Genomic DNA, 25,260 nt, shown 5'->3' on the forward strand with positions numbered 1-25,260 from the left:
CGATGATCACTGATCCGCTGCGACGGCCTTGACGACGCGCGCGGGCCCGCGTCACGCCATCGCCATCGCTGCAGCGCCCAGCCCCCGCCGTGACGACGGGCGCAGGCCAAACACGCCTCACGCCTACGCGCCAGCATTGGCCCGTTTGGTACAAGCGGCCGAGTGCCTCCGTCTCCGCAGACATGTGTATCCCGCCAGCGAGGCGTGTGTGCGCAGGGCGCGGGGCGCAGGGTGGCTATGCCAGTGTCGGCACGCCAGCGGCCAGACCACGGTCAAAGGAGCACAACAGTGCTACTGTAGCCTGCACCAATGAGCCACTTTGTCGTCAAGTAAGCAGGCAATAACAATAACCACCACGCCTTGCGTCGCCTCGCCGTGCTCGGCGGCTCGGCGGCGCGCCCTCTATGCATCTCTACAACACTACAATGCCTGGAAATTGATCGCGTGCAGTGCCCGCCGCCTCTCACGCTCGTCCTCTTTCTTCTCGCGCTCGTCGAGGCGCCACACGACGAAACCCAGCGTCACCACTGTCCCCAGCACGGCGGCCGCGACCCACGGGATCCAGTCGCCGGGGTGGAGGAAGAGCTCGGTGCGCCACTCCTTGTTTCTCTTGGTGACGGGCGGCTTGAGCTTGTATAGCGAGTCGCCGCTCAGCGGCCATGGCGGGTTGACAATCACCTGCGAGTTGGGAATCACCGCCTCGAGGGTCGTCTTGTCGTCGGGTGCGTACAGCGACGTGCCGACCACGAGGTTCTCGACATAGTTGTTCGTCCTGCCGAGCCCGATAAACGTGTGGGGCGACTGGAGCGCCTGGTACCCCGTCTGTGGCAGCTGCGGCACCTGCTGCGCATGCCGCCGGCCAGCAGTGTCAAACACGGTAAACTTGAACGTCGCACCAGAGTAGCCCGCCCCGAGGGCAGAGTACTTCTTGCCCCCGCCCGCCGGCTCACACGTTCCTTCGCACGCGCCGTTGAGCACCTGCGCCTTGAGGAAGAAGGCGTCGTGGAAGAAGTTGTTCTGGAGGAATGTGATTTGCTGCTTGCCGTCGCGATGCACCATGATGTCAAGCGAGCCGTCGTCATCCAGATCGATCCAGTTGGCGCCAGTAGAGTCGGTAATCGCTTCCAGCGCCTCCCAGCCCTTGCCTCCGGCAACGACAAAGCCGCGCCCAGATTCAGTGGGACACCCATGTACCCCCTTGCCGCACGGCACATTCTTCAGCACCTTGACCTTGCGGTGGCCGGTGCCGTTTCGTGCGGAGATAAGGAGGTCTGGGAATCCGTCGACGTCAAAGTCGCCGGCGCGGATAGGGATCTGGACGTTGCGGTTGCCTGGCTGCGCGACCATGAGCTCGACGCCCGTGTCGTCGGGGAAGAGCTCGGCGACGGTAAACGATGTATGCCACTGGGTGTGTCAGCCAAGGTCAGGCAGGACACGCTGCTCACCTTGTCAGCCTTGCGGAGGCTGAACCTCGCTTCGCTGTCCCGTGTGCACAAGTCGCCCCAGCCGCGGCACTTGAGCAGTTTGCCCGACCGGTCATACTGCGACGTTTCCGTGAAACAGAGCCCCGCCTGCATGTTATACGCGATGTGAATCTCACAGTCGCTTCCTGTGCCCCTCGAGGGGAACGTCTTGGCGCAAGTGGGGAAGACGAGGTCGATCGCGCCGTCGCGGTCTGGTACACGCGTCAGCTCTGCCCCCGCCGGCTACCACCTCCTCAACCCACTGATATCCGCAAACGTCAGTGCCTGCGCTCCAGCAGGCAGATCGTACTCCTGGTGGATCTTGTACCCCGCCTCGCCGTTATTCAGCCATGTCTGGAGCTTCATCTCGCCCGGGCGCGCCTTCTTGCAGTGCAGCACGAGGTCGGGGCGGCAGTCGCCGTCAATGTCGACATAGGCCGACGAGTGGAGGTCGCCGAGCTCGCACGCATTCTCGGCGGGCGTCATGATGCCCGACGTGGTCACTTCGAGCCCTGTGCCGTTGTTGAACCACACGCGCGGGACTGGGTCCTGGTACTGTTCTCGGAGGAACGCGAGCATCGACGGGCGGAGTGAGCCCTCGGCGTCGAAGATGAGCGGCTGGCCGGCCGTGCAGCTCTGTACTGGCCAGGTGTCCCCTGTGCCTGTGGTGTATTAGCTCGCTGCCCCGCCGCCGGCTCGGTGCAGACCCACCAAAACCCCCTGCGCCGGACAGCACAATCTCCATATCTGTTCTCGGCTTGCCCCCGCCGCCCCACCACCCGCCCTCGGCGACAGCGCCCATCATGACGAGCAGGTCTAGCCGTCCGTCGGCGTCAAAGTCCATCGGTACGACATTTCTCACGTGCTCCTTGAACGAGAGCTCCGCGCCGGGCTTGTACCGGAAGTTGGCTGGCGTCGTCAGAAGAGGAAGACCAGCAAGTAGGCAAACGCACCCCGGTCCCACAGCCACAATCGGACCTTCTTCTTGTCCTCGGAGATGACGAAGAGGTCGGAACTGGGGTTAGCTTCCAAGCCTTAGCCCACACGCACTTTTGGTCGCCGTCCGCATCGCCAATGGCCGCGACCCGCCCGCCGTCGAGCTTGAGCCCCAGGTCGCCGGCATTGACGAGCGCCTCGGCCGTGAAGCGTTTCTGCTTGAATGGCCACAGGGCGCCTGCCTCGGCTGCAGCGAGCAGCGTCAGGGTGAGCGCGAGGTGCAGGCGCATGGCGGTGGTACGGTGTTGCCGGTGTTGTTGTCGCGATGAGAGTTTGTGACGCGGCAGGTCGTCAAGAGTGACGCTGCCGCCGGTGTGGAGTTGGTGGCGGGGCGATTAGGATTGCGGATTAGGGTGCACGTGACCTCCGCGTGGGATTACTAATGCACTAAGCTAATAGCCTGGGCCATAAGCGGGACCAGATTTTCTTGTCATCAACCCTCACCGGCGCCTAGCACCGAGTTGTCATTGTCGGCTAAGTCAGCCAGCGATGAACCGGCAACAACCACCACCGCCGCAGTCGCCGCCGACACCGACCATCTCGCTGACATTTGGCCTGCGCCAGTCCTCATCTCTCAACCCACCCACTAATGACAGTCACGATAGAGACAATAGCGGTGACACCGGCTCCAGCGTCCCAGACGCGGCCGTACGAGCCGCGCGCGCCGCTCGTGAACCAGGTCGACGCCGAGGGGCTCGACGACGGTATCGCCAGTCTGTTGTCGGACGGTGTCGAGCGCGCCGTGTCGCGGTTTCGAGTAAGTGCAAGGCTGCTCTGTTGGCATATCAGCTGACGCTCCCAGCCATCCCTCGCGCCAGACTTCAAGCCCGAGATCGAGCTCGTGCTCAAGGCGGCTGTGTTCGCCGCCGGTGTGCTCTCATCTTCGGCGGCTAGCCCCGGCGCGGCGCTCCAGAACCTCCGTCTCGCCAGCTCACGAGGAAGTAGCGGAAAGCGTAAGTGGTCACCAACGGCGGCGGCACTAACCCCTACGCAGCAACGCGCTCCATCCTCGTCCTCTACATCCTCCTCAACCCGTCCCTCCTCCCCTCGTACCTGCTGTCCAGGGCACGCACGACAGCACTATCACGGCAGTGGCCCGACCTGCCGGCCCACGACCCGCGGCGCAAGGCATGGACGCTGCTCGTGCGGATTGAGAACCTCGCGCGCGCGTGGGAGCTGGCCGGGTGGGGCTTGTTCCTCTACGATCGCGAGTACCCCTCGCTGCTCATGCGCATCCTGGGCCTCAAGCTCGTACCGACGAGCCCACACCTCGCCCGCATGGTGTCGTACGAGTTTATGAACCGCCAGCTCGTGTGGGGTGCCATGACCGAGTTCCTCATGTTCGCGATCCCGCGCTTCCCCGGCCTGCCGCGCGTGCTCAACCCCGCCGTGCTCGCCGCGCCCGTCAAGGCGTTCCTCTCGCAGCCGACCATGATCGACTACGAGGCGCTCTCGGCCGCGCACACGGCGACCAACACGGCCAAGAAGAAGGGCGCGCCGGTCCCCGTCGCGGCGCATGCCGGCGTCGTCGCTGGCATCCCGCGGCATACGTGCCCCGTGTGCTATCTGCGGCGCACGACCACGCCCGTCGCGATTTCCGGAACCGACATCTCGCTGCCCCCACTGACGGCGGACGACGCGGCAGCCAACGACGAGGCAAATGACAACGAGGACAGGATCTTCATCCCAGCACAGACAGACTGCTGGGGCGGGTGCAAGTACTGCTACTACTGCATCGCGGACGAGCTCGCGCGCTGGGACAAGGAGCAGGCCGAGGTCGCGGGAGGCAAGGTGCGCAAGGCGGACAAGTGGACGTGTCTGCGCTGCGGCGGCGGCGTGACGCGCGCGTGGAGGGCCGGCGCCGAGCCCCTGTCTGTCGAGACGACGTCTGAGAGCGAGGCGGCGGGCACGGGCAGCGAGAGCGAGTGGGAGGTGGTGAACGGGGACGCCGCGGTGGGGTCCGCCCCGGGGTCGGGGCCAGCGAGCCCGAGTCCATAGATGTGGGCGTGATTGGGTTAATGCAGCATCATTTAGCATCGCGCAGCATCACACCGTGTCACTTCAACATTGCATTGCCAGTCAAACTACTGCTCAAGCTCAAAGTCGTACGCAAGGACGTCTAATTATGGTCAGCCCTTCTCTCGAGTCACTACCCCCCTCGAGCTAATCACCCCCAATCCCCCCCTCCCCCCCCCCCCACGCACTCACCCTCAACATTAGGCCGCACGTTCTCCACAACGACCTTGACATGCGCCTCAGACACAGCGTACGTGTCGAGCGCCTCGCGGCTCTCAAAGACAGAGTACAGGCCGTAGTTGAAGCCCTTTGCGCGGTCGTGGATGGCCGGCGGGCCGAGGTGCGCGCTGATGGGGCCAGGGACGGTCTTGAGCGCGTCGATTGCGGCGGTCGCCGTCGCGACGTTGATGGAGGGCTTGAGCTTCCAGAGGACGATGTGGACGATTTCTGGGGCGGGCGAGCGCGTCAGCGGCGGCGCGCGCGGCGTGGGGGTGCGAGACAGCAGGCTTGGGTACAGGTCTACGCTGGCTACGCTTGCGCGAGGCAAAGGCAAGACACGTGCTTGCCTGCTTGCGTGTGCTTGTGCTTGCGCGTACTCACTACCCATGTTGACTGCTGTTGATGAGGATGGAGAGAACGCAACAGCAAGTGGTTGTCGCGGTTGCGTGATCTGTCTGGGGCACGACTTCGGCCCGGGCGCGGCAAGGGCGGCATTTGACTTTCCGGACATTTGGCCCGAACATGACGACACACAGTCAACCGTCAACAATGCCACCAACAACACAAGCAATACCCCTCGCCGCGCTCCTCCCGCCATCACCAACAGCGCCGAGCGAGCACCTCCGCCTACCTGCGGCCGTTCTCGGCCCATTGCCAGCAAGCAGCGCGCTGCATGCTGCCCTGGCCGGCGCCGGTGCTGGCGGGGCACTGCTCGTCACTGGCCCGAAAGCGGCCTTCCTCGGCGCGCTGGAGGACGAAGACGAGGGATACCTGCGCGACACTTGCCCATTGGGGCAGCTGGAGAAGGTGCAGACCCGGCATGTCCCCTCCAGGCGGCACGCGGCGCTGCTGCTCTCGCTGTTAACGGGCACTGTGGCTGCTGCAGGGAAGGACGCGCCGCACGAAGTCACGCCGTCGCCGTCCCTCATCGTCCTCTTCGACCTCGGCGCGCTCTTCCTCCTTCCACTAGACGACGAGCGCGAGAACGTACCTATGGGGGAGGAGGGCGAGAAGCAGCATGTCAAGGAGAGGGAAGACGCGCCAGACGCCAGCTCGGCGGGATACCTTCAACTCGTCGCCGCCGCGCTCAGCGCCGCGCGACACCTCGGCGCTGGCTTGCTTGTGCTCGAGCCGAGTTTGGCGTCGTTGCCCGTCAGCGAGGGCGACGGGGCGGCGCGGCGCGTTGCGCTGTCTGACGGGCTCGAGTGGCTCTTTGGGCCGGGGAGCGTGGCTACCGTCTCTGGTTGGTTTTGGCGGGGAAGGAGCTCGCTGACACTGTAGACACCGGCGACGACACGTACGCCCTCCATCTTGGTACTGAGACCGTCGGCTTGCGCTGCAGGCGGTGTGCGCGGGGCGAGTATGCCCTTCCTCCTGGCGCGGGGGACGAGGGCGGGTGGCAGTGGGAGTGGGCAGCGTAGCGCAGCGCAGCGTAGCAGAGTTGTAGCATATTCCGACAATCTGTACATCGATTACAATGTCCTCACGCGCGCGCGATGTTCACGCCGCGCACACACGCCTTGTTGCGCTCAGCGGCTCGGCGTACGCTCTACGCCCTCCACCCGACCCACTTCTCCAGCACCTTGTCCCCGCACTCGCCGTCGCCGCCAATCTCCATGTGCCGCCCGGGGCAGGTGAGCAGGTGCAGCCTGCCCTTCTTGTCGAGGGCGCGGAGGCCGATCAGGTCGTCCTGGTACAGCTGCTGCTCTTTGAGGGGCACGACGGTGCTCGCGTTGTTCGTGTCGATTGTGGCCCAGTGGGCTGAGAGGCCTGGGACGACGGTTTCTGGGGAGGGGGGTGTCAGCCGCTGTAAGTACCACCCCATCGCCCGCCGCACTCACCGTCCTCGTCGAACGCAATCGCCACGACGTTCTCCACCTGCCCAAGCCCCAAGCCGCCATGCTCGCGCCCCGTCGGCTCGCCGTCGTCGTCCAGCCCGCCCTCGCCATTCAAAGCACGGATGAACTGGTTGGCGAGCAGGAACTCGTCGAGCCGCGCCGGATCGCGGTAGTACTGCGCCTGGATGAGGTTGCGCTGCGCCCACCCCGTGTAGATGCCTGCCTTGGCTGCGCGCGCCGCGAGCGTGCACGCCACCGTCGGCGGGTCGGGGCAGGGGATGAGGGCTGCGATGCCAAAGTGGGGCGAGCCGAACTGGTGTGTGTGAGCGAGCGGACCACATCGTCACTCACCGTGATCAGGTTGCGCACTGGCGGGTCGTTGCAGTACTGCGCATAGTAGCGGATAAACAGCCCGCCCTGGCTGAACCCAATCGCGTCGAACTGGCGTCAGCGCGCCGCGCCCAGATACGCCGACCTACCCCTCCAGCGAGCTCGTCGATCTCCGAGAGCTGCTCACACACGTCCTCACCGAGTCCGACAGCACTGCCCCACCACCCCGCGCGGCTCTCCTCCGAGCTGCTGGCGTCGCGCGGCGCCACGACATTGTGCACATAGATGCCGGGGTACAGCTCGCGCACGCGCTCCGCGAACGCGTCCATGCCCTCGCTGTGGGCCGTGTCGCCGAGTCCGTGCCATATAACGAGGGGGCGGGGGCTCGCGGCGGGCGCGGGGGGCTGGAGCGGTGCCTGTTGGGCTGGCGCCGCGGCGACGGCCCCGCTGAGCGCCAGGGCTACGAGTAACGCCGTGAGCATGGTGGATGCTGCTTGCTGTGAGTGCGAGTTGGTGAGCAAGTGTGAGATGGAGACTTGAGATGACGGTTGCCAAGCGTTGGCGGTTACGTCATGAGTGGTGGGAGGGAGTGAGTGAGTGAGGGTTCGGCGCGGGCGGGCCCGAGGGCAGAGTCGAGATGAGATCCATGCCGCGGCGCTGCGGCGCGCGCGAGCAAAGGGAGGCAGTCAGCGACGAGGTGGAGCTGCGCGAGCAGAGCAGAGCCAGGTACTGGGCAGCAGCAGCAGCAGCAGCAGCAGCAGCAGCGTCACTGCGATCTGGCCGTTGCTGCCTTTGCATTGCATGCTGCCACTCGACTGGGCAGGTGGGCTGTGGGTGTCACGCTGCGTGTCGTCCCATTTAGAGCGAGCGAGCGAGCGACACAACAAGCAACGAGCGCGGGAAGACAACAGGCTCTTGTACCTGCTTGCAAGCGACCATCACCACCGGTGTGCTTCGTTGTGCCAGGTCGGAGCGAGGTGCGGGTGGGGCTGTAGCAGAGCTGCGGAGATGACTGTGCCGCCTTTGTGCTGCTGCTGCTGCTGCTGACTGCTGCTGGAGCTATTCGCGTAAACATGACATGTAAGGAACAGTGCCGCCGTGCCCGCCGACGTCACTTCTGCCCGCCAGCCCAGCCTTTAGCCGCAGCACTACCCACCCACCCACCCAGTCGCACCACACCACACCGCTTTAACAATTGCCCAGTTGCCCATCCGACTCTCTCTCTCTCTCAACAACACCCTCTGCTACACACACACTCACCATGGTCCGCACGTCTACCCTCCTCGCCGCTGCCGTCGCTGCTGGCGTCGCCTCTGCCCAGTAGGTGTAGCGCAGTGACAGAAACCTAACACTACAGGATCAACATCCCGGGCATCTCCAAGTGAGTTGCGGCCAACAAACGCCCCGACCCGACGGTCCCCCCCCCCAGCACCAGCTACTAACGCTCCCTCCCTCCCAGCCAGTGCGCATCCGGCGTCGTCGGCCTCGCGCTCGGCCCCCTCTCCTGCCTGCAGCTCACGGGCCTCGTGCCGCTCCTCTCCGACTCTGGCTCGATCATCCCAGGCCTGACGTCGTACCTCGGCAACCTGTGCCCCCCCGGGCCAGTGTGCACGCCCGACAACCTCGCCTCGGCCAAGACGGCCGTCGACGCCAACTGCGCCGCCGACGCCAACAGCGGTAACGGCACCGGCCAGATCCTCATCACGGTCGTCGACGGCGTGCTCGCCCACTACCCCGAGTTCTTTGCTGGCATCTGCGCCAAGAACACGACGTGGGTGTTGTGCAACTAGAAATAGCTGACGACGCGCAGCACAAACAAGTACTGCGTCCCCGAGCTCCTCCAGACGATCCAGGACGAGACCAAGCAGAACGTGACCCTCGAGTTCCTCGGCGGCCTCATCTCGGGCAACGCAACGACGCTCAACACGCTCGCGCCCCTCGGCGCCTCGGGCCATGTCTGCACCGGCTGTCTCGCAACGTGAGTCGCCGTACATACGCAGCGCCAGCTCGCACTCACACCACCAAGCCTCTACTACGAGCTCGACAAGGCTAACGTTTCCATCACGACCTCGACCCCCGGCGCGGCGCTCAAGGGCCAGTGCGGTGCCAACTTTGGCGGTAAGCTTTCTTTCCCTTGGTAACTCGGCTGACCCCAGCGTCCGTCCCCTCGGGCGTCGCTGTCGGCGGTGCCAACGCCTCGACCAGCGGTGCTGCCGGCGCGAGCTCGTCGGCGCCTGCCCCCTCGGCGTCGAACAAGCCCTCGGGCGCTGCCACCGGCGCGCTCACCCCGCTCGTTCTCGCCGGCGTGTCGGTGCTTTCGGTCGTCGTTGGCGCCGCTGCCGTGCTCTAAGCGGCGTGAGGCGCTGCGGCATTGTATCGTGTCCATGTCGGCGCATAATCCAAGTAGTTGGCGTGGTAGAAAAATGCACGTTCTTTGCTGTGCGGCGGGGCGAGCGAGGCGTTGGCGCCGAGTCACGCCGGGCTGGAAGGAAAGCAGGCTGCCGTACGGCGCGATGGCAAGCGCACACCGACGCCGGCAAAGCACCGTCCAGCGGGCCTCGGGCGAGCTATACCCATCTACATGCATACTACAGCCCATGAGTTGGCACGGGCGGTGCCGTAGAGCGGAGGAGCCCAAAGACGCCGCGGCACCGTCCCGGACCTTCCCTTCACCCCCTCGCAAGCTACACCAGCGCAGGCTTACTTGCGATCGACCATACGCACGCTGATAACGGGCTTCTCGGCCCCCGCCTCCCCCTCCCCCTCTCCACCGTCCTTCTCCGCCCCGTCGTACGTCGAGTCCCACGCCAGGCCGGCGACGCCGACGGCCGCGAAGCCCAGCCCGAGGATGATGCGCGAGTTGGGCGTGAGGGCTGCGGGGAGGCGTGTCAGCGAGCGAGCGCTCACTCTACCCTGCGATACCGAGCAAGGAGCACGGAAAGCGTCGAGCTCGACGCGACCACGCCAACTCACCACGGAACGAGTCAACCAACCCCCTAGTCCGGTCCGTCTTGGCCGCCCCGGCGTCCCTCCGCGCCTGGAGCACGGCCTCGGCCCTCGCCCTGGCGTCGGCGCCGGCCTTGGCCTTGGCGTTCGGTTCGGCCGCGCGCTTCGGCTTCGTGCTCGCGCTCGGTGTCGGTGTCGGTGGTGGTGTGGCGCGCGGGGCCGGGATGTACGGCTGCTCTGGGGCGCCTTTTGGGCGCTTGGTCGACGGCAGCCAGGGCTGCTGTGCCGAGCTGCTTGGGGATGCTGCTTTTGCTTTTGCTGCTGTTGGCGACGGCGACGGCGCTGGGGGCTTCGCTGCGGGCTTGGGCGTGTGCTTTGCTAGCGTGCGGAGGGTGCGGAGCATCGTGTCGTGTTGTGGTGGGTGGTGTTGAGGAGTGTGGTTCCGACAAGTCGTCGAATTTTAGACGGCCTCCACCGGCCAGGCGGGGGTTTGAGGCCGTCGCTGTCCGACACACACAACCTGCCACCCGGCACGCAACTCGCCTCGCCGCGCTCCGCGCGTCTCGGCTTCGTCCTCGCTGGTATGCATAGACATGTACGCGGAATCTGTACAGACGTGATATAAAAGAAAGTCGAGCTTAGAAGAAGAGAAAAAAATTACCAACACCGAGTTAGGCTGCCTTGGGACGACGACGACGACATGTACAAACAACGCAAACAACGCTACGGCTGCGTCCGCCGTGTCTAGAGAATCACGCAGCCGCTGCAGCAACCCGTGCTGGGCTCATCATTAGTCTGCTCGTTGCGGGGGCCGCCCTGGACGCCGCCGCCCTGGGTCGGGCGTCCGGTCGCGTTGTTCGAGGTGACCGTCGCCGCTGGGCCAGTCTCCTGCTGTGGGGTGTGTGAGCGGGGGAGTGGGCAAGTGGGATCGGCTAGGCGGAGTGGAGGTGCGGAGGGAGAGTAGGGGCGTGGCGGCGGCGAGCGAACGGGCCGTCGTGACCACGCCGGCTCGTTGCCGTGTGGCACAGCACACACACGCACAGCTCTCCCTTCCACACACTCCGACTCGCGCCTGCGGCGCTCGTCTGCGCTCGCACTCACCCTCTGGAACTTTCGGATCGCGCGGACCACGGCGACGAACGCATCGTCAACGTTCACACGCTGCTTTGCCGACGTCTCGATACACTGGGCGCCAAAACGCTTGGCAAGGTCACGGCCCTCTGTTTCAGTCAGCCTTCGTCCTCGCCTGTACCGACGCCACAACGCACCATGAGGCTGCACCTGACGCTCGTACTCGAGATCGCACTTGTTGGCAACGACCACTACAGGGAAGTAGTCCCTGTCCTGGACCTGCAGAGCGGGTTAGTGCTGCTCCTCCGTCGGGGGCTCGGTAATCCTCGGCGCCGCGCGCTCTCGCACCACGAGCGAGAGCGAGCGGCGCCGCCCCTTCGGCCGACGTACACGAAGAATCTGCTGGTGGAACGTCGACACCTCCTCGAACGAGCTGCGCGACGTGATCGAGTAGACGAGGAGGAAACCGTCACCTGGGAGGTTAGCTCTACCCGACCTGCCACCGACCCACCTGTCCGCATGTATTGCTCCCTCATCGCGCCATATTCCTCCTGGCCGGCAGTGTCCAGCACGTCGAGCAGGGCCACCTCGTCATCGATAATGCACTGTTTGCGGTACGAGTCCTCTGCGGGCGGTGGTCAGTGCGCCGTACAGGGGTGGATTGTGCAGCAGAGCAGCAAACGTACCAATGGTAGGGTCGTATCTGCATCCAGTCAGTATTGTTGTTGCGCAGCGCTGAGCTCGTTGAGCTCGCCATCGCGACTTACTCATCGACGAACTGGGCATGTCAGCATTCTCATCCACGCTCTGCATCGCACGGCGCCGCGCCCCGACCTCCTCCTCCACTCACATGTGACTGAATAAACTGAATCGTCAGTGCCGACTTGCCGACACCTGGGTGTGTGTGTCAGCTTGCGCAACGGCTAGGCGGGGCGGGATGGATCGCTGCTCGCTCGAGCAAGGCGTTGCGGTCGTTGCCGCAACACGCAGTCGCATGGTGCAGGCATGGGCGCGGGCCTGGTCGCGGCTGGCTGGCGGGCGGGCGGGCGCACGGTGGTGCTTGCTCGAGCGTGCAGCGTGTGCTGCCAGTCGCGAAGCGCGAGCGAGCGCGTGTGCCATGCTTCTCGCCGACTTGCTCGCGAGGATGACTAGCGGCGTGCGGGATGGCCCGTCGCACGCCGGCAGGCAGGCAACCCGGCGCGCGCTGGCTGGCTGGCCAAATACATCGCGCCGGCTGGCGCTAACGGCGCGCAGCGGGCGGGCGGGCGGACGCGGGGTCAACGGGACATGATGTCTACTCACCACCGCCGCCGACGACGACGAGCCGGTACTCGCGCAGGAACTGTGCCTGTGGCTGGTGTGAGTATGCTGCGTGCGGTGTGACTTGGGAATGCAGACGCACCCTCGACATTGTTGAGTGATGGGGGTTTTGTGGTGGAGATCTGATCTGGTGCGTGGTGGCCTGGTCTGGCGTGTGTGTGTGTGCGGTGCTGGTTGCTGGTGCTGCTGCCTTTTTTTGCCGGGTCGTGTAGTGAGTGGGTCGAGGCGGCGCGTGCGCTACGTTGGGCTGTCAAGGGCGAGGGCGGGGGGGTTAAGGAGGGGGTAGTAGGGGGTTTGTTATGAACGAGTTGTAAAGAGGTTGTTGTGAGCACAACGACGACGAACAAGAGGGAGGGAGGGGGTGTGTGCTCGCTGACTGCACGAGGCTCGTTGTGGCTCGCTCGCTCGTTGCTCGTCGCGGCGCCCGTTGCAACGACCGCCGCCGCGCCAATTTGATCCCGCCGTCACCACCGCCGCTTGGCTCACTCGCTCGCTGCTGCTCGTTCCGGCAACCAAAGCCACCTGCAACCATCCTCCAATTTGACGTAGCTCGTCTGACTCTTTTCCGTCGCACCTCAAGCATGGCGCCAGTACCCGTCGGCCTCAACCTTATCCTCGTCTCCAACGGGTCATGAAGATGCTGCTGCTGCTGCCTTGTCTTAGTTGTAGTTCTTCAAAAAAAAAAAACGCGGCATGTGGCAACCATGGCGTGGCGGCGGTTGTGATCCTACAAGAGCAACTTGCGGGATCAAATTGGCGCGCTGCCAGAATGGCACAATAGCAGCAGGGTCGCCACAAAAAACGACACAAAGACAGGGAAAAAAACACACCACAAACGAGGAAAAAAAAGGGGCGCGGCGGCGCGGCGCGTGGCGTGGCGGCAGAGGAGGCGGCGGCACCCAAGGCAAGGCAGCAACGACGCCGCCAGGGAGCAGCAGCGCAGGATAGTTTCAGATAATCCACGGAGAGACAGACACTGCAGCAAGCAAGCATCAAAGAGAAAGACGATGGGAGGATGACGCCGCGGCTACTACTGCACGCCGCTGACGGCGCGGGAACAGCCAGCCACGCCCCCAGCCACACTGCTCACCTGTCCACAGCTCGTATGACCGAGATCCACGGGCCCGTTGGGACGCATGTACGTGGTAGTGACGCCGCTGCGGCCCAGGACCGACCCGAGCTCTCGATCACAGGGACGAGCCGAGAGCCCATTCTGCGGTACCGCGGGGCTGGGTGCGGGCCGTCTGGTACGGGTCGTGGCGCTGCGTCTATCTGCGCTGCGGGCTCAAGGTTTGGGCCCATCCACCCATCACGCCGCACCAAACCAAACTGCTACAGCATACCTTATCGCCCTGCTGACTTGCTTAACCGCGCCAGACGCATGACGAGACGTGACGCCGCCGCGCCCCGTGCCTAGCTAGACTCACTGGCTCATGGAACGCGGCTCGACTACTCGCGGAACGCTGCCCAGAAGAATGAAAGCCTTGTGGTTACCCAATAACAGACGCCCCCCGTGGTTCATTTTGATATTCGCGGCGCGCGAGGCACTCCTCGCTATCTGCTAGTCCGGTAGCCGGCGGCGAGCGAGGGCGGCGGCGCTGGGCGGGCGGGCAGGCGCAGCGGCAGCACCGCCGCTCGGCGCCGGGTTCACGCCGAGATTCCTCCCCCACCTGCCACCTACCGACTTACTCACGATCCAGCCAGCTCGCCCTACCACTCCACCCCCACTCTCTCGACCACCACCCAGCGCCAATAAAGCCACCGGCGCCCTGCCACAAGCTCCTCGTGCTCGTCACTGCCCAGTCGGGAATGGGGACGCCCGTGCGCAGAGGCAAGAGCCTCGCAGCGAGGTCGAACCCTGCGTCGTCGTTGCCAGCCACGATGGCGCCCAGCGCGTCGTCCCCCGCCGTCGGATGTGGGAGCAGCGATACTATGCCTGGAAAGTCGGCGTCAGCAGTTGCGTGGGTCCACATGGGCACGGCCGTGGCGTCGGCCGTGGCGCCAGCTGAAACGTCGGCCGTTCGGTGATGCCTCGAACACGAGTCCGCAAACACCGGAATACTCACCAGCACCCTTTTCGTACACGAGCGCGCCGTGAATAGTCATTACACCCCGCGTGGGGAATGCGACTGCAGGGTTAGTAAGAGCTCGCCCTGCAAAACCAAACCTCAAACCTGCACTACACGACTCACGAGGAATACGTTCCTGGGCGATAAGCCAGTGGCTGTACCTGTTCTGGTCGGGGCGGCCAAGAGCGACGACACTGCCCGAGCCAAGAGATCCGTCGGCGACTGCACGGAGCGCATCGCCATCACCGAGAATATTGACGTCGACACGGTGGTATGTGAACAGGTCGTTGGCGTATCGCACGGCGAATGATCGAAGCGGTGAGTCGCTCGCCTCAGGTACGACCAGAACAATCGGCGCCCGGGTTGAAAGCAGCCGGATGACTGGGCCGTACGCGCGGGGTGGGGGGAGTGGGGAGGAGGATGGCACTGGCGCCCATTCCCCATTCTCCAGCTCAAACGTGGTTGCGGCCTCACCCTGCGCATAGCCAGTCACCTCGATACGCTTGATGTTGGTTCCGTGGAGGTCGAGCTCGCCGTCGCCAGCGCCGTCCTTCCACTGCGGCGCGTTGACGTCCAGCCTCGCCAGTCGGCCGGGAGCGAGCAGCTCGATGATCTTGATGCCGCCTTTACCACCCGATTCGTCCGGGTTGGCAGTCGCGAGCGTAAAGCCTGCCTTGCGCACCTCGTCGATGCTGCGCTTGGGCGGGAGCGCCTCGATAAACTCCTTGACGGCGTCCTCGCGGAAGATGCCGGGCCAGTAGTGGTCCTTGCCCTTGTACTCGACAAACTTGATGTCTGCGCCGCCGCGCGTCCACGCCGAGACGAGGGCGACGTGCGCGCGGCCATGGCGCGGGGGCACGTTGTCGTCTGCGCCGCCGTGGATGGCGAGGATTGGAACAGAAGCAAGGTTTGACGCGTACAGGTCGTTGTTGTAGGGCGAGAGCGCAGACATTAGTACGCCAGCGAGCGCTGGGTCGGCAAACCGCCACCCCGTATGTTCAGTGTACGGCACGTAGTCCTGGATCTTGAGATACCCTGCCGCAATGATAGCGGCGCGAATGCGATCGGGATAGCGCGCTGCGAGATGCCATGTTCCCTGGCCTCCATTAGAGTGGCCGATGAGGACAGTCTCATTAGACACGGTCACGCCAATCGGCGCGATGGCCGGCGCGAGTGCGTCACGCGCCGCCCAGACATCGGCCATGCTTCCACCATGCCAGTCCTCGCCCCACTCGTTGCGGCCGGACGGCAGGATGACCCACGAGAGGGGCACGGTCGGCATCTCCCCTCTCCACCCGGGCTCCTCGTTGAACACGCCTGCGCCGTGCAGGGCGAGGAAGACGGGGAAGGTGGGCGGCTCGTAGGGTTTTGCGGGGGGTACGACAACAGCGAGAGACACAAGCGCTGGCGGCTGCCGTGGCTCCGGGGCGGGGCTAGCGAACGTGAGCCTGAACGACTTGGTGTCCGAGATGGAAGCATGCGTGACGTCGATCGCCCAGTGGAAGCCGCCGAGGGCGACCTTCAGCTGCTTGACGTCGGCGGCGAGGCGCTTGGCCTGCTTGATCTTGAGGGCCACCGGGCGGGTCTGGTACGGCTGGATGTGCACTGTCTTAACCGTCTTGAGCCGCAGTCCAGGCGCGACCTCGGCGTCGACGTCGACCACGAGCGGCGCGTGCCCTGCGCGGAGGGGCACCGAGGCCCACTCGCCAGCCAACCACCCGTCTACCACGTCCGGGAACACCCCGAGGCCCGGGAGGAGACTTGCCGGCGCACCAGCCCACGCGCGGAAGGTCACCTTGATCACTGGCGGGTTCCCGACGCCGGGGTCGCCGAACATCCTGCACTCGTAGATGGCACGCACGAGGAGGGTGTACCCGCCAGGAGCGAGCACGACGGGCTTGGCAAAGTTGCTCGGGCCGCTGGCGTCGCGCTCGCCGAGCGGGGTCGCGCCGAACGCGTAAACGTCGCCATTGTACCACGTCGGCGGGGTATCGTCGTCGCCGTCGGCCACGAAAGCGTACTCGACCGCCTGGAGGGCGTCGACGAGCACCGCACCAGCGTTGGGCGGGATGACGACGCGTGTACGCAGCAAGGCAGAGTACTGCAGGCTCGCCCAGCCGCGGTCGGCGCGCAGCTGGTCCCAGTCTGCCGGGAAGGACACTTCAACGACATCGTCCTCGTGGGACGACGTGAAGCGCGCCCAGGCTGCGCGCCCGCCGCACGGCAGCTCGGATGGCCAGTCCCCCTCCCCGTAGGGCCGGCGTGCAAAGTCAATGTCCGCGTTCGCGTGCCCCCCTGCGCGGGGGAACGCGTGGAGCGGGGACGCGAGGAGGGGGTGTTCGCGCATGCCGCTGGGCGTGGGTTAGCGATACGGCGGGACGGCTTATCGCAGCACTCACCTTGGGAACGGCCCGACCGCCTCCCACTCTGGCCCGACGTCAATCTTGGCCTGTATCATTCTATCTTGTCGTTTCGCGTGGATGCTGGATGCGAGCTGCCTAGTATTTATGTGCCGCGCGATGCGCGATGCGGCGACGTCGAGTCGAGCAACACGAGTCCAGTCAGCTATCACGCCTCGATGGCGTGTTTAGGTCGCCGAAGTGTCGCGGCAGACGCCGAAGACGCGCCGCGTGTGGAGGTGGGGTGGTGGGTGGGGTGGGGGTATGACGTCGTGGCGGACTGTCTGGGTGGGGGTGACACGGCGTTGAGCCGGCCTCTTGGCACACTCAACACCTTCGCTTCGCCCTCTTCTTCGTTTCTGCGACAAGCGACACGCCGCACATCCACATCCACCATACAGCCCCGGCACGACGCGCCCCCGCCGCCAGGCTGGCCAGAGGACGTGGCCTTCCTCACCCGTCCGCGCCTCGGACCAGCCTTTCCCCCCGCGCTAATCCCGCTGCTCCTCCCCCAGCCGACGGCGCAGTCCCCTACTTCGTCCCCACTGTCGCTGTCTTCGTCCCTCTCGTCCTCGGCGTCTTCCTCGACCCTTTTATCGGCATCTTCGACTCGCTTCGCGCCCCGCGCGACGCCACACCCCGCCATTGTCGCCATTAAGCGCGTCACGACACCGTCGCACCCGGCGTACGGGCAGCGCTGTCTCGTCGCGCGCCGCCGGATAGCGCAGGGCGAGATGGTCATCCCCTACTTGGGGATCATTCACGCCGACGTCGTAAGCGAAGGTGAGGAGGAGAAGAGCAATAAAGACCCAGCGCACGCCGAATCAGACTACGACCTCTCCCTCCTCCGCCTGTCCGCGTCCGACATCCGCAACCCCCTCCCTGGGCACGTCTCCATCGGCGTGGATGCGGCACAAGCCGGCAACGCGGCGCGCTTCGTCAACGACTATCGCGGTGTCGCAAGCAAGCCAAACGCCGAGTTTCGCGTAGGCCGCGGCGAAGCTGGTGAGCTGCGCATGGAGGTGTGGGCTCTGAAAGGCGGCATAGCCAAAGGCGACGAGGTGCTCGTCAGCTACGGCAAGGGCTGGTGGGGCGCGCGCCGGCAGTGACTCAAATCTATACTGTAGCATAAGAAATACAAACACGACAACGCCTCGTTTTAAACCTTGTACACGGTGCCGTCGGCCTCCATCAGCTCGTTGCGCTCAGCCATGGCAGCAATGGCCGCCTTGGCCTGCGCCGTGCTAAACATGTCCTCGTGGCTCAACTCCTTGTTGACCTCGGGCAGGAGGTCCTCAAACGTCGCGTAGCCTTCGGCTGCGACATCCGACTCGAACACGGCGCTCATGCGCGCGCGGAAGAGGTCAAGGCGGGCAGGGTCGATTGTCGCCGAGCCCTCCTCCTCCTCCACCTCTGCCATGTCGATGTCCTGGTCGACAGCCTCGGCGTCCGCGTCGGCTGCGGGGGCTGGCGTGGCAGACGGCGCGCCACGTCGGCGTGATGGCCGGCCGGGGCGCTGAGGGGATGTCCGCTCGATACGCTTGGCCTTCTCGGCCGCCTTCTCGCGCTGCGACGCCGTCACCTCGGCACCCTCCTCTTCCTCCTCCTCGTCCTCCTCGTCAGAGGAGGCGTCGGAACCAGCTCCGGGGTTGAGCTTGCGGCGCTTGCGACGCTCGGGGCGGATCACCTCCTTGAAGAGGGCGTAGCGGAGGAGCTCCTCGGCGGCGAGGGCATCGTCCGAGGTAACTGTGGACGAGAGACGAGCCTTGGCGTGGGCAGTGGCGAGACGGATGAGCGTCTCGAGCGTACGGGCTGTCAGGGGCGAAGTGCGGCGCTGGTTGCTGGCCAGGTCATCGTTACGCAGTGCAGCGTACACGCTGACAATGTAGTCGGCGGCGCCCTTTGTCAAGGTCGGGTGGATACGGCTCTTCGAGTACTGGATGTACTTCTTGATGAAGGCGATGGTGAGCACCTCCTTCTTCTTGTTGGCACCGCGGCCAGACGACGTTGTAACACCGCCGTGCAGGAGGGGGTTCCACTTTTCAAACACGGGCGTCTCGGTCGTGCGCGACTCCTCGACGTCACCGCCGACGTCGAGGTTCTGCTGCAGGTTCTCGACAGCGGGCGTACCCTCCTCGACACCAGGCTGGAGGTAGCGGTGCATCCTCAGCACGTGCTCCGAGATCTGGCGGTCACGCTGCTCGTCCGAGTCATCGGTGACAACGAACAGCAAGTCGAAACGTGACAGAAGCGAGTCGGGCAGGGCAATGTTCTTGTGAGGGTCTTTGTGAACATCGTACTGGCCGTAGATCGGGTTGGCAGCGGCGACGACACTGCAGCGGGCGTTGAGGGTCGTGTGGATACCAGCCTTGGCAATGGTGACCGTCTGCTGCTCCATCACTTCGTGAATAGCCACTCGGTCGACATCCGACATCTTGTCAAACTCGTCGATACACACGACACCACGGTCGGCAAGCACCATGGCACCAGCCTCGAGACGACGCTCGCCAGTGTCCTTGTCCGTGGTGACCGCGGCCGTGAGACCGACACCGGAGGATCCTCGGCCAGTCGTCGCAATGGCAAGTGGCGCAGTGTTGAGGACAAAGCGCAACATTTGAGATTTGGCAGTGGACGGGTCACCGACCATGAGCACGTTGATGTCACCACGGATGTGACCACCGTTCTTGAGGTTCTTCTCCTCACCACCGAGCAGGAGGAGAAGAATGGCCTGCTTGATGTACTGGAAGCCGAAGATGGACGGCGCGAGCGACTGCGACAAGAGGTCGATGACGTTTCTCTTCTTGGAGACCTTGTTGATGTTGCGAATGTCCGTGTCGGTGAGGGGGGCCTGGGCGATACCACCACCCTGCTTGGACGACAGAAGGAGGACGTTGTTGGCGATGAGCTGAGTCCTGTCGGGTTAGCAACTGTAGACGGACCATCGAACCCACGTGAAGCCACGGGCACCCTGGCCACCACCAAGACTCTTGTAGACGCCGACCAGCTGGATACGGTCACCGGGCTTGCAGACGTCGACGAGGTCATCGCTAAGGACAATCTCGATACTGCGCGGGAGCTGACCGGCCGGGGCGCGCTCAGGCATCTCCTGGATGTTGATGGCCTGGTGGTCGCGGAAGGTGGAGAGGCCGTATTCCATCAGCAGGCGGTGTCCCTCTCCGTCATCTTGAGGGATGACGGTCGTCGAGCCTGTGAGGGTGGATGACGGCGCGATCATGGTCGAGTCGTGGTACGAGCGCGAGTGGAACTTTGTTGTGTCGGGGCAGTAGTGGATCGACTTGAGCATCTTGGGGCGGACCAAGGAGCAGCGGGTGACGATGCCCTCAAGCGAGATCATCTTGCCGATCTGGCTGGCGCGCAAGGTACGCGGGTTGACGTGCTGCTGGCCAAACGAGCCGCGGAAGCCGACGTGGTACTCCTTGCCCGTGATGTTGTGCTTCAAGGGGTCGTGCAATCCGGCCACGAGCTGCTGGAGGGCCGACTCGATGGCGGGGACGTAGGACGTTGGCTCGAGGAGCAATCCATCCGCGTACGACCGGTCATAGTCGCGCAGGTCGTCGAGGTTGACGATGAGTCGGTTCTGCTCAAGGTCGAGCATGCGGCGGATCGCCTCGCGGTAGTTGTAGTTTATTTGGCGCTGCAAGTGTCAGCAGGGTGCGACTTCGCGCTCGCGCCCAACCCACCTCATCCTCGAGAAACTCTGTAAACTGCCTCGCGCGATCGCGCATGAGGTCGTCTGCGAGGACAAAGTTGTTGTCCTGTGTGCTCGCGAACTCTGCCATGGTTGCGAGTTGCGTCGTGGGGTACGGGGGTGGGGAGGTGAGAGTGGAGAAGAGAGTGATGGAGATGAAGGACAAAGGGAAAGTGAAGGGGGCGGCGGTGAGGGGGCGAGACGCGTAAAGAGGTAACTCAGGGAACGCGACGCGTCGCACCTACATAAGCACGGTGATGACGTGGGAAAATAGCACGTGAGTGATACATTTAATCCCGTCATCAGTCAGATGGGCCCCGCTGGTTCTGGAGAGTTCGCTGGGTGGGAGGGAAGGCGAGGAAGGTGCAGCAAGCAACGCCGTCATCGCTTGAGCTGTGCTCGCTGCTCGTTGAGACTTTTGTGAGCGCACGACCATCTTCCGACTCTTCCTTCCTTCTCCAACATCTCTCACTGCATCTAAAACAAAACAGCATCATTTAATCATGTCGGTGAGTAGATGGAAGCTCTGTGCTAGGTCAATCTAACACACAGCAGGCTGAGCAGCTCAAAGCCGAGGCCAACAAGGCCTTCTCCGCCAAGGACTACCCCAATGCCACAAAGCTCTACTCCCAGGCCATTGAGCTTGACCCCACAAACCACGTCCTCTTCTCCAACCGCTCGGCATCCAAGGCCGGCGCCAAGGACTACAAGGGCGCTCTCGAGGACGCTGACAAGGTGAGTTGAGATCCTCTCTTGCTTGACCCAACTCTTGACACTCCCAGACCATCGAGCTCAACCCCGCCTTCGCCAAGGGCTACGCGCGCAAGGGCGCCGCCCTCCATGGCCTGCGCGAGTACCCCGACGCGGTGATGGCGTACGAGGCTGGTCTGCAGAAGGAGCCCGACAACGCCATCCTCAAGAAGGGTCTCGACGAGGTCAAGAACGCCATGGACAGAGATGCTTTCAGCGGACCTGGCGGTGACATGGGCCTCGGCAAGCTCTTCTCGGACCCCAACCTCGTCTCCAAGCTCCAGAACAACCCCAAGACTGCCGAGTTCATGAAGGACCCCGCGTTCGCTTCCAAGATTGCCGCCCTCCAGACCAGCGGCGGCCAGCCCGACGTCCAGTCGCTCTTTGGCGACACGAGAATGCTCACGGTCCTCGGCGTGCTCATGGGCGTCGACATTGACGCCATGGAGAGGCCCGAGGGATCGGACGCCACCCCTCCCGGATTCCAGCAGCAGCCTCCCCAGGCCTCGTCGTCGTCGTCGGCTCCTCCCAGGGCCGCCTCGCCCAAGAAGGCCTCGCCGCCCCCACCAGCTCCCAAGGACGAGCCCATGGACGTCGAGCCCAGCCCGGATGCCGAGGCCAAGAAGGAGGCCGACGAGCTCAAGGTCAAGGGCAATGCCGCGTACAAGGCGCGCAAGTTTGACGAGGCCATCGACTTGTACAGCAAGGCTTGGGAGACGTACCCCAAGGACGTTGCCTACCTCTCCAACTTGAGCGCCGTCTACTTTGAGAAGGGTGACTACCAGAAGGCTATCGAGACTGCCGAGAAGGCTGTCGAGGAGGGCCGCGAGCTCCGTGCCGACTACAAGGTCATTGCCAGGGCATACGGCCGTATCGGCACCTCGTACACCAAGCTCAACGACCTGGACAACGCCATCAAGTTCTACCAGAAGTCGTTGACCGAGCACCGCACCCCCGACATTCTCGCCAAGCTGCGTGAGGTTGAGAAGGCCAAGGCCGAGTCTGCTCGCCTTGCCTACCTTGACCCCGCCAAGGCCGATGAGGCGCGCGAGGAGGGCAACGCCGCTTTCAAGGCCGGCAACTTTGCCGACGCCGTCAAGGCCTACTCCGAGGCCATCAAGCGTGGCCCCACCGACCCCCGCTCGTACACGAACCGTGCCGCCGCTTACACCAAGCTGCTGGCTCTTCCCGAGGCGCTCAAGGACGCCAACGAGGCCATCAAGCAGGACCCTACTTTCATCAAGGCGTACATCCGCAAGGCTCTCGTCCAGCAGGGCATGAAGGACCACACTGCCGCCCTCGAGACCCTCCAGAAGGCTGCCGAGGCCGACAAGGACCACAAGCACACCAACGAGCTGCAGAGCAACATGGCCAAGGTTATGGGCGAGCTGCAGACCCAGCGCTCGACCGAGACGGACGAGCAGACGTACGAGCGTGCCATGCGCGACCCCGAAGTGCAGCAGATCATGTCGGACCCCATCATGCGCCAGATTCTCTCGGACGCGCAGCAGAACCCCGCTGCGCTCCAGGACCACATGAAGAACCCTTCAGTGGCTGCCAAGATTCAGAAGCTTATCAACGCTGGTATCATTCGTACCAGGTAATGTAGTTAGATTGTGCATGGATTATGTATAGCATTAGGTTTGGGCGGGGGTGGGGGGAGCGGCAGTCGAGGTTTGCGGCCCCTCGTACACTGATCGGCTGTCGCTGCACAAACACCTAGGGCCACATTTTGTTCATTCACTACTACAGTGTACGGATCTCCTCGTCGTTGACAACCACCCATCCACAGCATGCACACACAACATTACAGCTTTGCGAGGCGGTCCCGCCTCTTGACCATGATGTCCGAGTTTGGGTCGGGGTCAAACGTGAGGCCGTTGACGGGGTTGGCGGCCGCCTTGCGGAACATGTCCTCGTAACCGTTACCGTCCGAGCGGCCGAGGGACGAGTTGAGGACAAAGTCGGAGAGACCCCAGCCCTCGGCGAGGTTGAGGGCGTGTGGGCGGACGGCGTCAATCACGCTGCCGATGGCGCGGTGGCGCGCGAGGCCAAACTGCTGCGCGTTGACGGCGCCAGACTCCGCAAAGTCGCCGGTACGCTCCTCGAGCGTGATGAGCGCGTACAGGCGGAACAGCTGCGCGATCGCATCCGCCGAGGGCGCGCCGACGTCGGCAACGAGCCGCTCGCGGCCGGCGCCGCTCACGCGCTCGTAGAACGCACGAACGGTCACCCACTCCGAGTAGGCCGTCGACAGGCGCCAGATCGGCACGAGCAGGTTGTTCCACGTCTCCTTGGCCTTCATTTTCAGGCGGAGGATCTCAAACGTCTGGTGCGCGACGCGCCAGCCGAACGCGGCCACGAGCTGCTCGTCGTCGTTGAGCACGTCGAACGCCGCGCCAGTGTCCTTGCGCTCGGCGTAGTGCCTGAGCGCGCGGTCGAGGGGCGTGTCGCCGCCCTTGCCGGTGATGACGTCGCCGGCCGACTTGAGGAGGCTGCGCGCGACCTGCTTCGTGAGGACGTAGTTGTCGCCCTCGTACGTGGCGGACGGCAGCTGCTCGCCGTACAGGTGCCCGAGGCCCGCGTACGCAGAGTACCCGTGCCCGCCCATGGAGCGGCGGCACGTCTCGATGCCCTCGACGGCGACGGTGGTCGCGTACGTCTTCATCGCGCACGAGGTCAGGTGCAGGTCGCCGAGGATGGCGAGCGCCGCGTTCTGGTCGCTCTTCATCGCCGTGTCGAAGCGGTTGAAGAGCGCCTGCAGCTCGCGCCCGGCAAAGTGGAGCGCGTACGACCGCGCCAGCGCAGGCAAAAGGCGGTACTGGACCATCTTGTAGTTGAGCACCGCCGTCTCGCCCTTGGCGTTCGGGTCGTCCTCGTCCTGGAACTGCTGCCGCACGGCAGTGTACCGGATCGCCACGGCCGCGCCGCGCGCCAAGGCAGTGGCCGCGTCGAACGCGATCCCGACACGCAGGTACGTCATGCCGCCGTACGTGAGTGTTGGCGAGCCGCGCCGCTTGAACTGGTTCGTCGCGGGGTCGACCCACCCGAACCGCGCCATCATGTTGAGATGGGGGATTTTGTGCTGGTTGAAGATGGCAAAGCCATTGTCCACGAGGCTGCGGTGAGCGAAGCTACTGGCGGGGGTTTACTCACTTGTACCCGACCTTGGGGCCAATGTCGCCCACAAACACGTTGGGCAGGGGCTCGTGGGTCTTCAAGTCGCGGATAGGGACCAAGAAGGTGTTCGGGCCAATGTTCTTGCCGCCGACGATGAGCTGCGCCATGACCATGGCATAGTTTGCCGTGCGGCCCATGGACCCGATCCACCACTTTGCCGACGTGATGGCCGGCGAGTGGATGATGAACGTCTTGTCGCTCGGGTCCCAGGTGGCCGTGGTCTCGAGGCCGCGGACGTTGGAGCCGTGCGATAGCTCAGTCTGGGCATAGCACCCGATGATGCGGTCGTTCTCCGCGTCGGCGAGGAAGGCGGCCTTCTGCTCGTCGGTCGACTGGTCCTTCAGGACGCGGATGAAGGCCGAGTCGTGCAGGTTGTACACGTTGCCGTCTCCCTGTATGCGCGTCGCGAACGCGTACTCTGTGTCTGTCCAGTTATGCTGCTTGCGCAGCCGCTTGAGCACCTTGCCGCGCTCGAGCGAGTGCTCAATCTTCTCCACGCGGCTCCACGACGCCGACTCGTCCATGTCCAGCCTGGGGTCCGCGGCAATGGCAGCCTCGACGCGCGCGCGCGACGCCAGCTCGGCCCGCCCGCCGTGGATCAGCTCGGCGATCCGCCCAGAGTCGACGTTGCTCCCCGCGCGCTCGGCAGCGAGGAGGTGCGCGCCCGTCGGCGCGGCGGGCAGCAGCTGCATTACCCAGTCTGGCGGTGTCGTCATGGTGCGGGGTGGTGGTGGTGGGGGCTCGGGTCAAGCTGGAGGAGGGTAGTGAGAGAGTGAGAGGGCAGCGCGGGGACGTCTACATATGTGTTGTCTGCCCTCCCCGATGGCTCAGTCGATGATGATATGGCCATGCTTACGATGTTTTGCTTGCCCGAGCAAGGTCAAAAGCAGGCTACGCGCCACGGCGGATATGACGAGATACCCGGACACTGGAGACGGCTTTAGCCGAAGCCAT

The 25,260-nt window shown here is 64.4% G+C and overlaps 13 protein-coding genes across 15 annotated transcripts; 5 read left to right on the top strand and 8 right to left on the bottom strand.

Annotated features, from left to right (window-relative positions):
- Positions 1 to 344: 344 nt before the first annotated feature.
- On the bottom strand, positions 345 to 2,711 carry PFE1445c (T-cell immunomodulatory). Its single transcript, XM_062775926.1, has 6 exons — positions 2,514 to 2,711; positions 2,417 to 2,478; positions 2,175 to 2,372; positions 1,727 to 2,125; positions 1,446 to 1,675; positions 345 to 1,404 (listed from the first exon to the last, which is right to left on the bottom strand). Exons 1-6 carry the CDS (start codon positions 2,687 to 2,689, stop codon positions 421 to 423), a joined length of 2,049 nt encoding a protein of 682 aa, XP_062631910.1. The 5' UTR covers positions 2,690 to 2,711; the 3' UTR covers positions 345 to 420.
- Positions 2,712 to 2,967: 256 nt separating this feature from the next.
- On the top strand, positions 2,968 to 4,485 carry pex2 (Peroxisome biogenesis factor 2). The gene is made up of 3 exons (XM_062775927.1): positions 2,968 to 3,216; positions 3,262 to 3,412; positions 3,454 to 4,485. The coding sequence occupies exons 1-3, from the start codon at positions 3,049 to 3,051 to the stop codon at positions 4,455 to 4,457; spliced, it is 1,323 nt and encodes a 440-aa protein (XP_062631911.1). The 5' UTR covers positions 2,968 to 3,048; the 3' UTR covers positions 4,458 to 4,485.
- A 28-nt stretch (positions 4,486 to 4,513) lies between these two features.
- Positions 4,514 to 5,135, bottom strand: UP3 (Stress-response A/B barrel domain-containing protein UP3). Its single transcript, XM_062775928.1, has 3 exons — positions 5,076 to 5,135; positions 4,668 to 4,922; positions 4,514 to 4,578 (listed from the first exon to the last, which is right to left on the bottom strand). Exons 1-3 carry the CDS (start codon positions 5,080 to 5,082, stop codon positions 4,544 to 4,546), a joined length of 297 nt encoding a protein of 98 aa, XP_062631912.1. The 5' UTR covers positions 5,083 to 5,135; the 3' UTR covers positions 4,514 to 4,543.
- Positions 5,136 to 5,243: 108 nt separating this feature from the next.
- LOC62_07G009373 (uncharacterized protein) lies at positions 5,244 to 6,115 on the top strand (the record flags this gene model as incomplete). The annotated part of the gene is made up of 2 exons (XM_062775929.1): positions 5,244 to 5,937; positions 5,976 to 6,115. The coding sequence occupies 2 exons, from the start codon at positions 5,244 to 5,246 to the stop codon at positions 6,113 to 6,115; spliced, it is 834 nt and encodes a 277-aa protein (XP_062631913.1).
- Positions 6,116 to 6,122: 7 nt separating this feature from the next.
- PPT1 (Palmitoyl-protein thioesterase 1) lies at positions 6,123 to 7,388 on the bottom strand. Its single transcript, XM_062775930.1, has 4 exons — positions 7,012 to 7,388; positions 6,884 to 6,973; positions 6,536 to 6,845; positions 6,123 to 6,479 (listed from the first exon to the last, which is right to left on the bottom strand). Exons 1-4 carry the CDS (start codon positions 7,342 to 7,344, stop codon positions 6,244 to 6,246), a joined length of 969 nt encoding a protein of 322 aa, XP_062631914.1. The 5' UTR covers positions 7,345 to 7,388; the 3' UTR covers positions 6,123 to 6,243.
- A 660-nt stretch (positions 7,389 to 8,048) lies between these two features.
- On the top strand, positions 8,049 to 9,304 carry LOC62_07G009375 (uncharacterized protein). The gene is made up of 6 exons (XM_062775931.1): positions 8,049 to 8,182; positions 8,220 to 8,243; positions 8,322 to 8,633; positions 8,673 to 8,840; positions 8,889 to 8,980; positions 9,019 to 9,304. Exons 1-6 carry the CDS (start codon positions 8,124 to 8,126, stop codon positions 9,210 to 9,212), a joined length of 849 nt encoding a protein of 282 aa, XP_062631915.1. The 5' UTR covers positions 8,049 to 8,123; the 3' UTR covers positions 9,213 to 9,304.
- A 258-nt stretch (positions 9,305 to 9,562) lies between these two features.
- Positions 9,563 to 10,232, bottom strand: LOC62_07G009376 (uncharacterized protein; the record flags this gene model as incomplete). Its single annotated transcript, XM_062775932.1, has 2 exons — positions 9,836 to 10,232; positions 9,563 to 9,735 (listed from the first exon to the last, which is right to left on the bottom strand). Exons 1-2 carry the CDS (start codon positions 10,209 to 10,211, stop codon positions 9,563 to 9,565), a joined length of 549 nt encoding a protein of 182 aa, XP_062631916.1. The 5' UTR covers positions 10,212 to 10,232.
- Positions 10,233 to 10,382: 150 nt separating this feature from the next.
- On the bottom strand, positions 10,383 to 12,596 carry RAS1_3 (Ras-like protein). Of its 3 annotated transcripts, XM_062775933.1 has the most exons (9): positions 12,282 to 12,596; positions 12,182 to 12,227; positions 11,730 to 11,773; positions 11,566 to 11,614; positions 11,391 to 11,504; positions 11,270 to 11,352; positions 11,077 to 11,158; positions 10,910 to 11,028; positions 10,383 to 10,699 (listed from the first exon to the last, which is right to left on the bottom strand). In XM_062775933.1, the coding sequence occupies exons 1-9, from the start codon at positions 12,288 to 12,290 to the stop codon at positions 10,553 to 10,555; spliced, it is 693 nt and encodes a 230-aa protein (XP_062631919.1). In that variant the 5' UTR covers positions 12,291 to 12,596; the 3' UTR covers positions 10,383 to 10,552. The 3 variants fall into 3 exon arrangements, with proteins under 3 accessions (XP_062631919.1, XP_062631918.1, XP_062631917.1); XM_062775934.1 differs by lacking the exon at positions 11,566 to 11,614 and having other exon boundaries at positions 11,391 to 11,502; XM_062775935.1 differs by lacking the exons at positions 11,730 to 11,773; positions 12,182 to 12,227.
- A 1,267-nt stretch (positions 12,597 to 13,863) lies between these two features.
- Positions 13,864 to 16,845, bottom strand: ARB_06907 (uncharacterized protein). Its single transcript, XM_062775936.1, has 4 exons — positions 16,668 to 16,845; positions 14,392 to 16,619; positions 14,266 to 14,328; positions 13,864 to 14,135 (listed from the first exon to the last, which is right to left on the bottom strand). Exons 1-4 carry the CDS (start codon positions 16,724 to 16,726, stop codon positions 13,885 to 13,887), a joined length of 2,601 nt encoding a protein of 866 aa, XP_062631920.1. The 5' UTR covers positions 16,727 to 16,845; the 3' UTR covers positions 13,864 to 13,884.
- A 1-nt stretch (position 16,846) lies between these two features.
- LOC62_07G009379 (uncharacterized protein) lies at positions 16,847 to 17,776 on the top strand (the record flags this gene model as incomplete). Its single annotated transcript, XM_062775937.1, has 2 exons — positions 16,847 to 16,906; positions 17,069 to 17,776. 2 exons carry the CDS (start codon positions 16,847 to 16,849, stop codon positions 17,774 to 17,776), a joined length of 768 nt encoding a protein of 255 aa, XP_062631921.1.
- Positions 17,777 to 17,790: 14 nt separating this feature from the next.
- Positions 17,791 to 20,505, bottom strand: mcm3 (DNA replication licensing factor mcm3). Its single transcript, XM_062775938.1, has 3 exons — positions 20,369 to 20,505; positions 19,619 to 20,322; positions 17,791 to 19,579 (listed from the first exon to the last, which is right to left on the bottom strand). The coding sequence occupies exons 1-3, from the start codon at positions 20,465 to 20,467 to the stop codon at positions 17,827 to 17,829; spliced, it is 2,556 nt and encodes an 851-aa protein (XP_062631922.1). The 5' UTR covers positions 20,468 to 20,505; the 3' UTR covers positions 17,791 to 17,826.
- Positions 20,506 to 20,791: 286 nt separating this feature from the next.
- On the top strand, positions 20,792 to 22,774 carry sti1 (Heat shock protein sti1). The gene is made up of 3 exons (XM_062775939.1): positions 20,792 to 20,885; positions 20,932 to 21,111; positions 21,159 to 22,774. Exons 1-3 carry the CDS (start codon positions 20,880 to 20,882, stop codon positions 22,728 to 22,730), a joined length of 1,758 nt encoding a protein of 585 aa, XP_062631923.1. The 5' UTR covers positions 20,792 to 20,879; the 3' UTR covers positions 22,731 to 22,774.
- Positions 22,775 to 22,933: 159 nt separating this feature from the next.
- On the bottom strand, positions 22,934 to 25,022 carry ACX1.2_1 (Putative peroxisomal acyl-coenzyme A oxidase 12; the record flags this gene model as incomplete). The annotated part of the gene is made up of 2 exons (XM_062775940.1): positions 22,934 to 24,245; positions 24,283 to 25,022. The coding sequence occupies 2 exons, from the start codon at positions 25,020 to 25,022 to the stop codon at positions 22,934 to 22,936; spliced, it is 2,052 nt and encodes a 683-aa protein (XP_062631924.1).
- Positions 25,023 to 25,260: the final 238 nt, after the last annotated feature.

This window comes from Vanrija pseudolonga, chromosome 7 (assembly GCF_020906515.1).
Source record: "Vanrija pseudolonga chromosome 7, complete sequence".
NCBI classification, from domain to species: Eukaryota; Fungi; Basidiomycota; class Tremellomycetes; order Trichosporonales; family Trichosporonaceae; genus Vanrija; species Vanrija pseudolonga.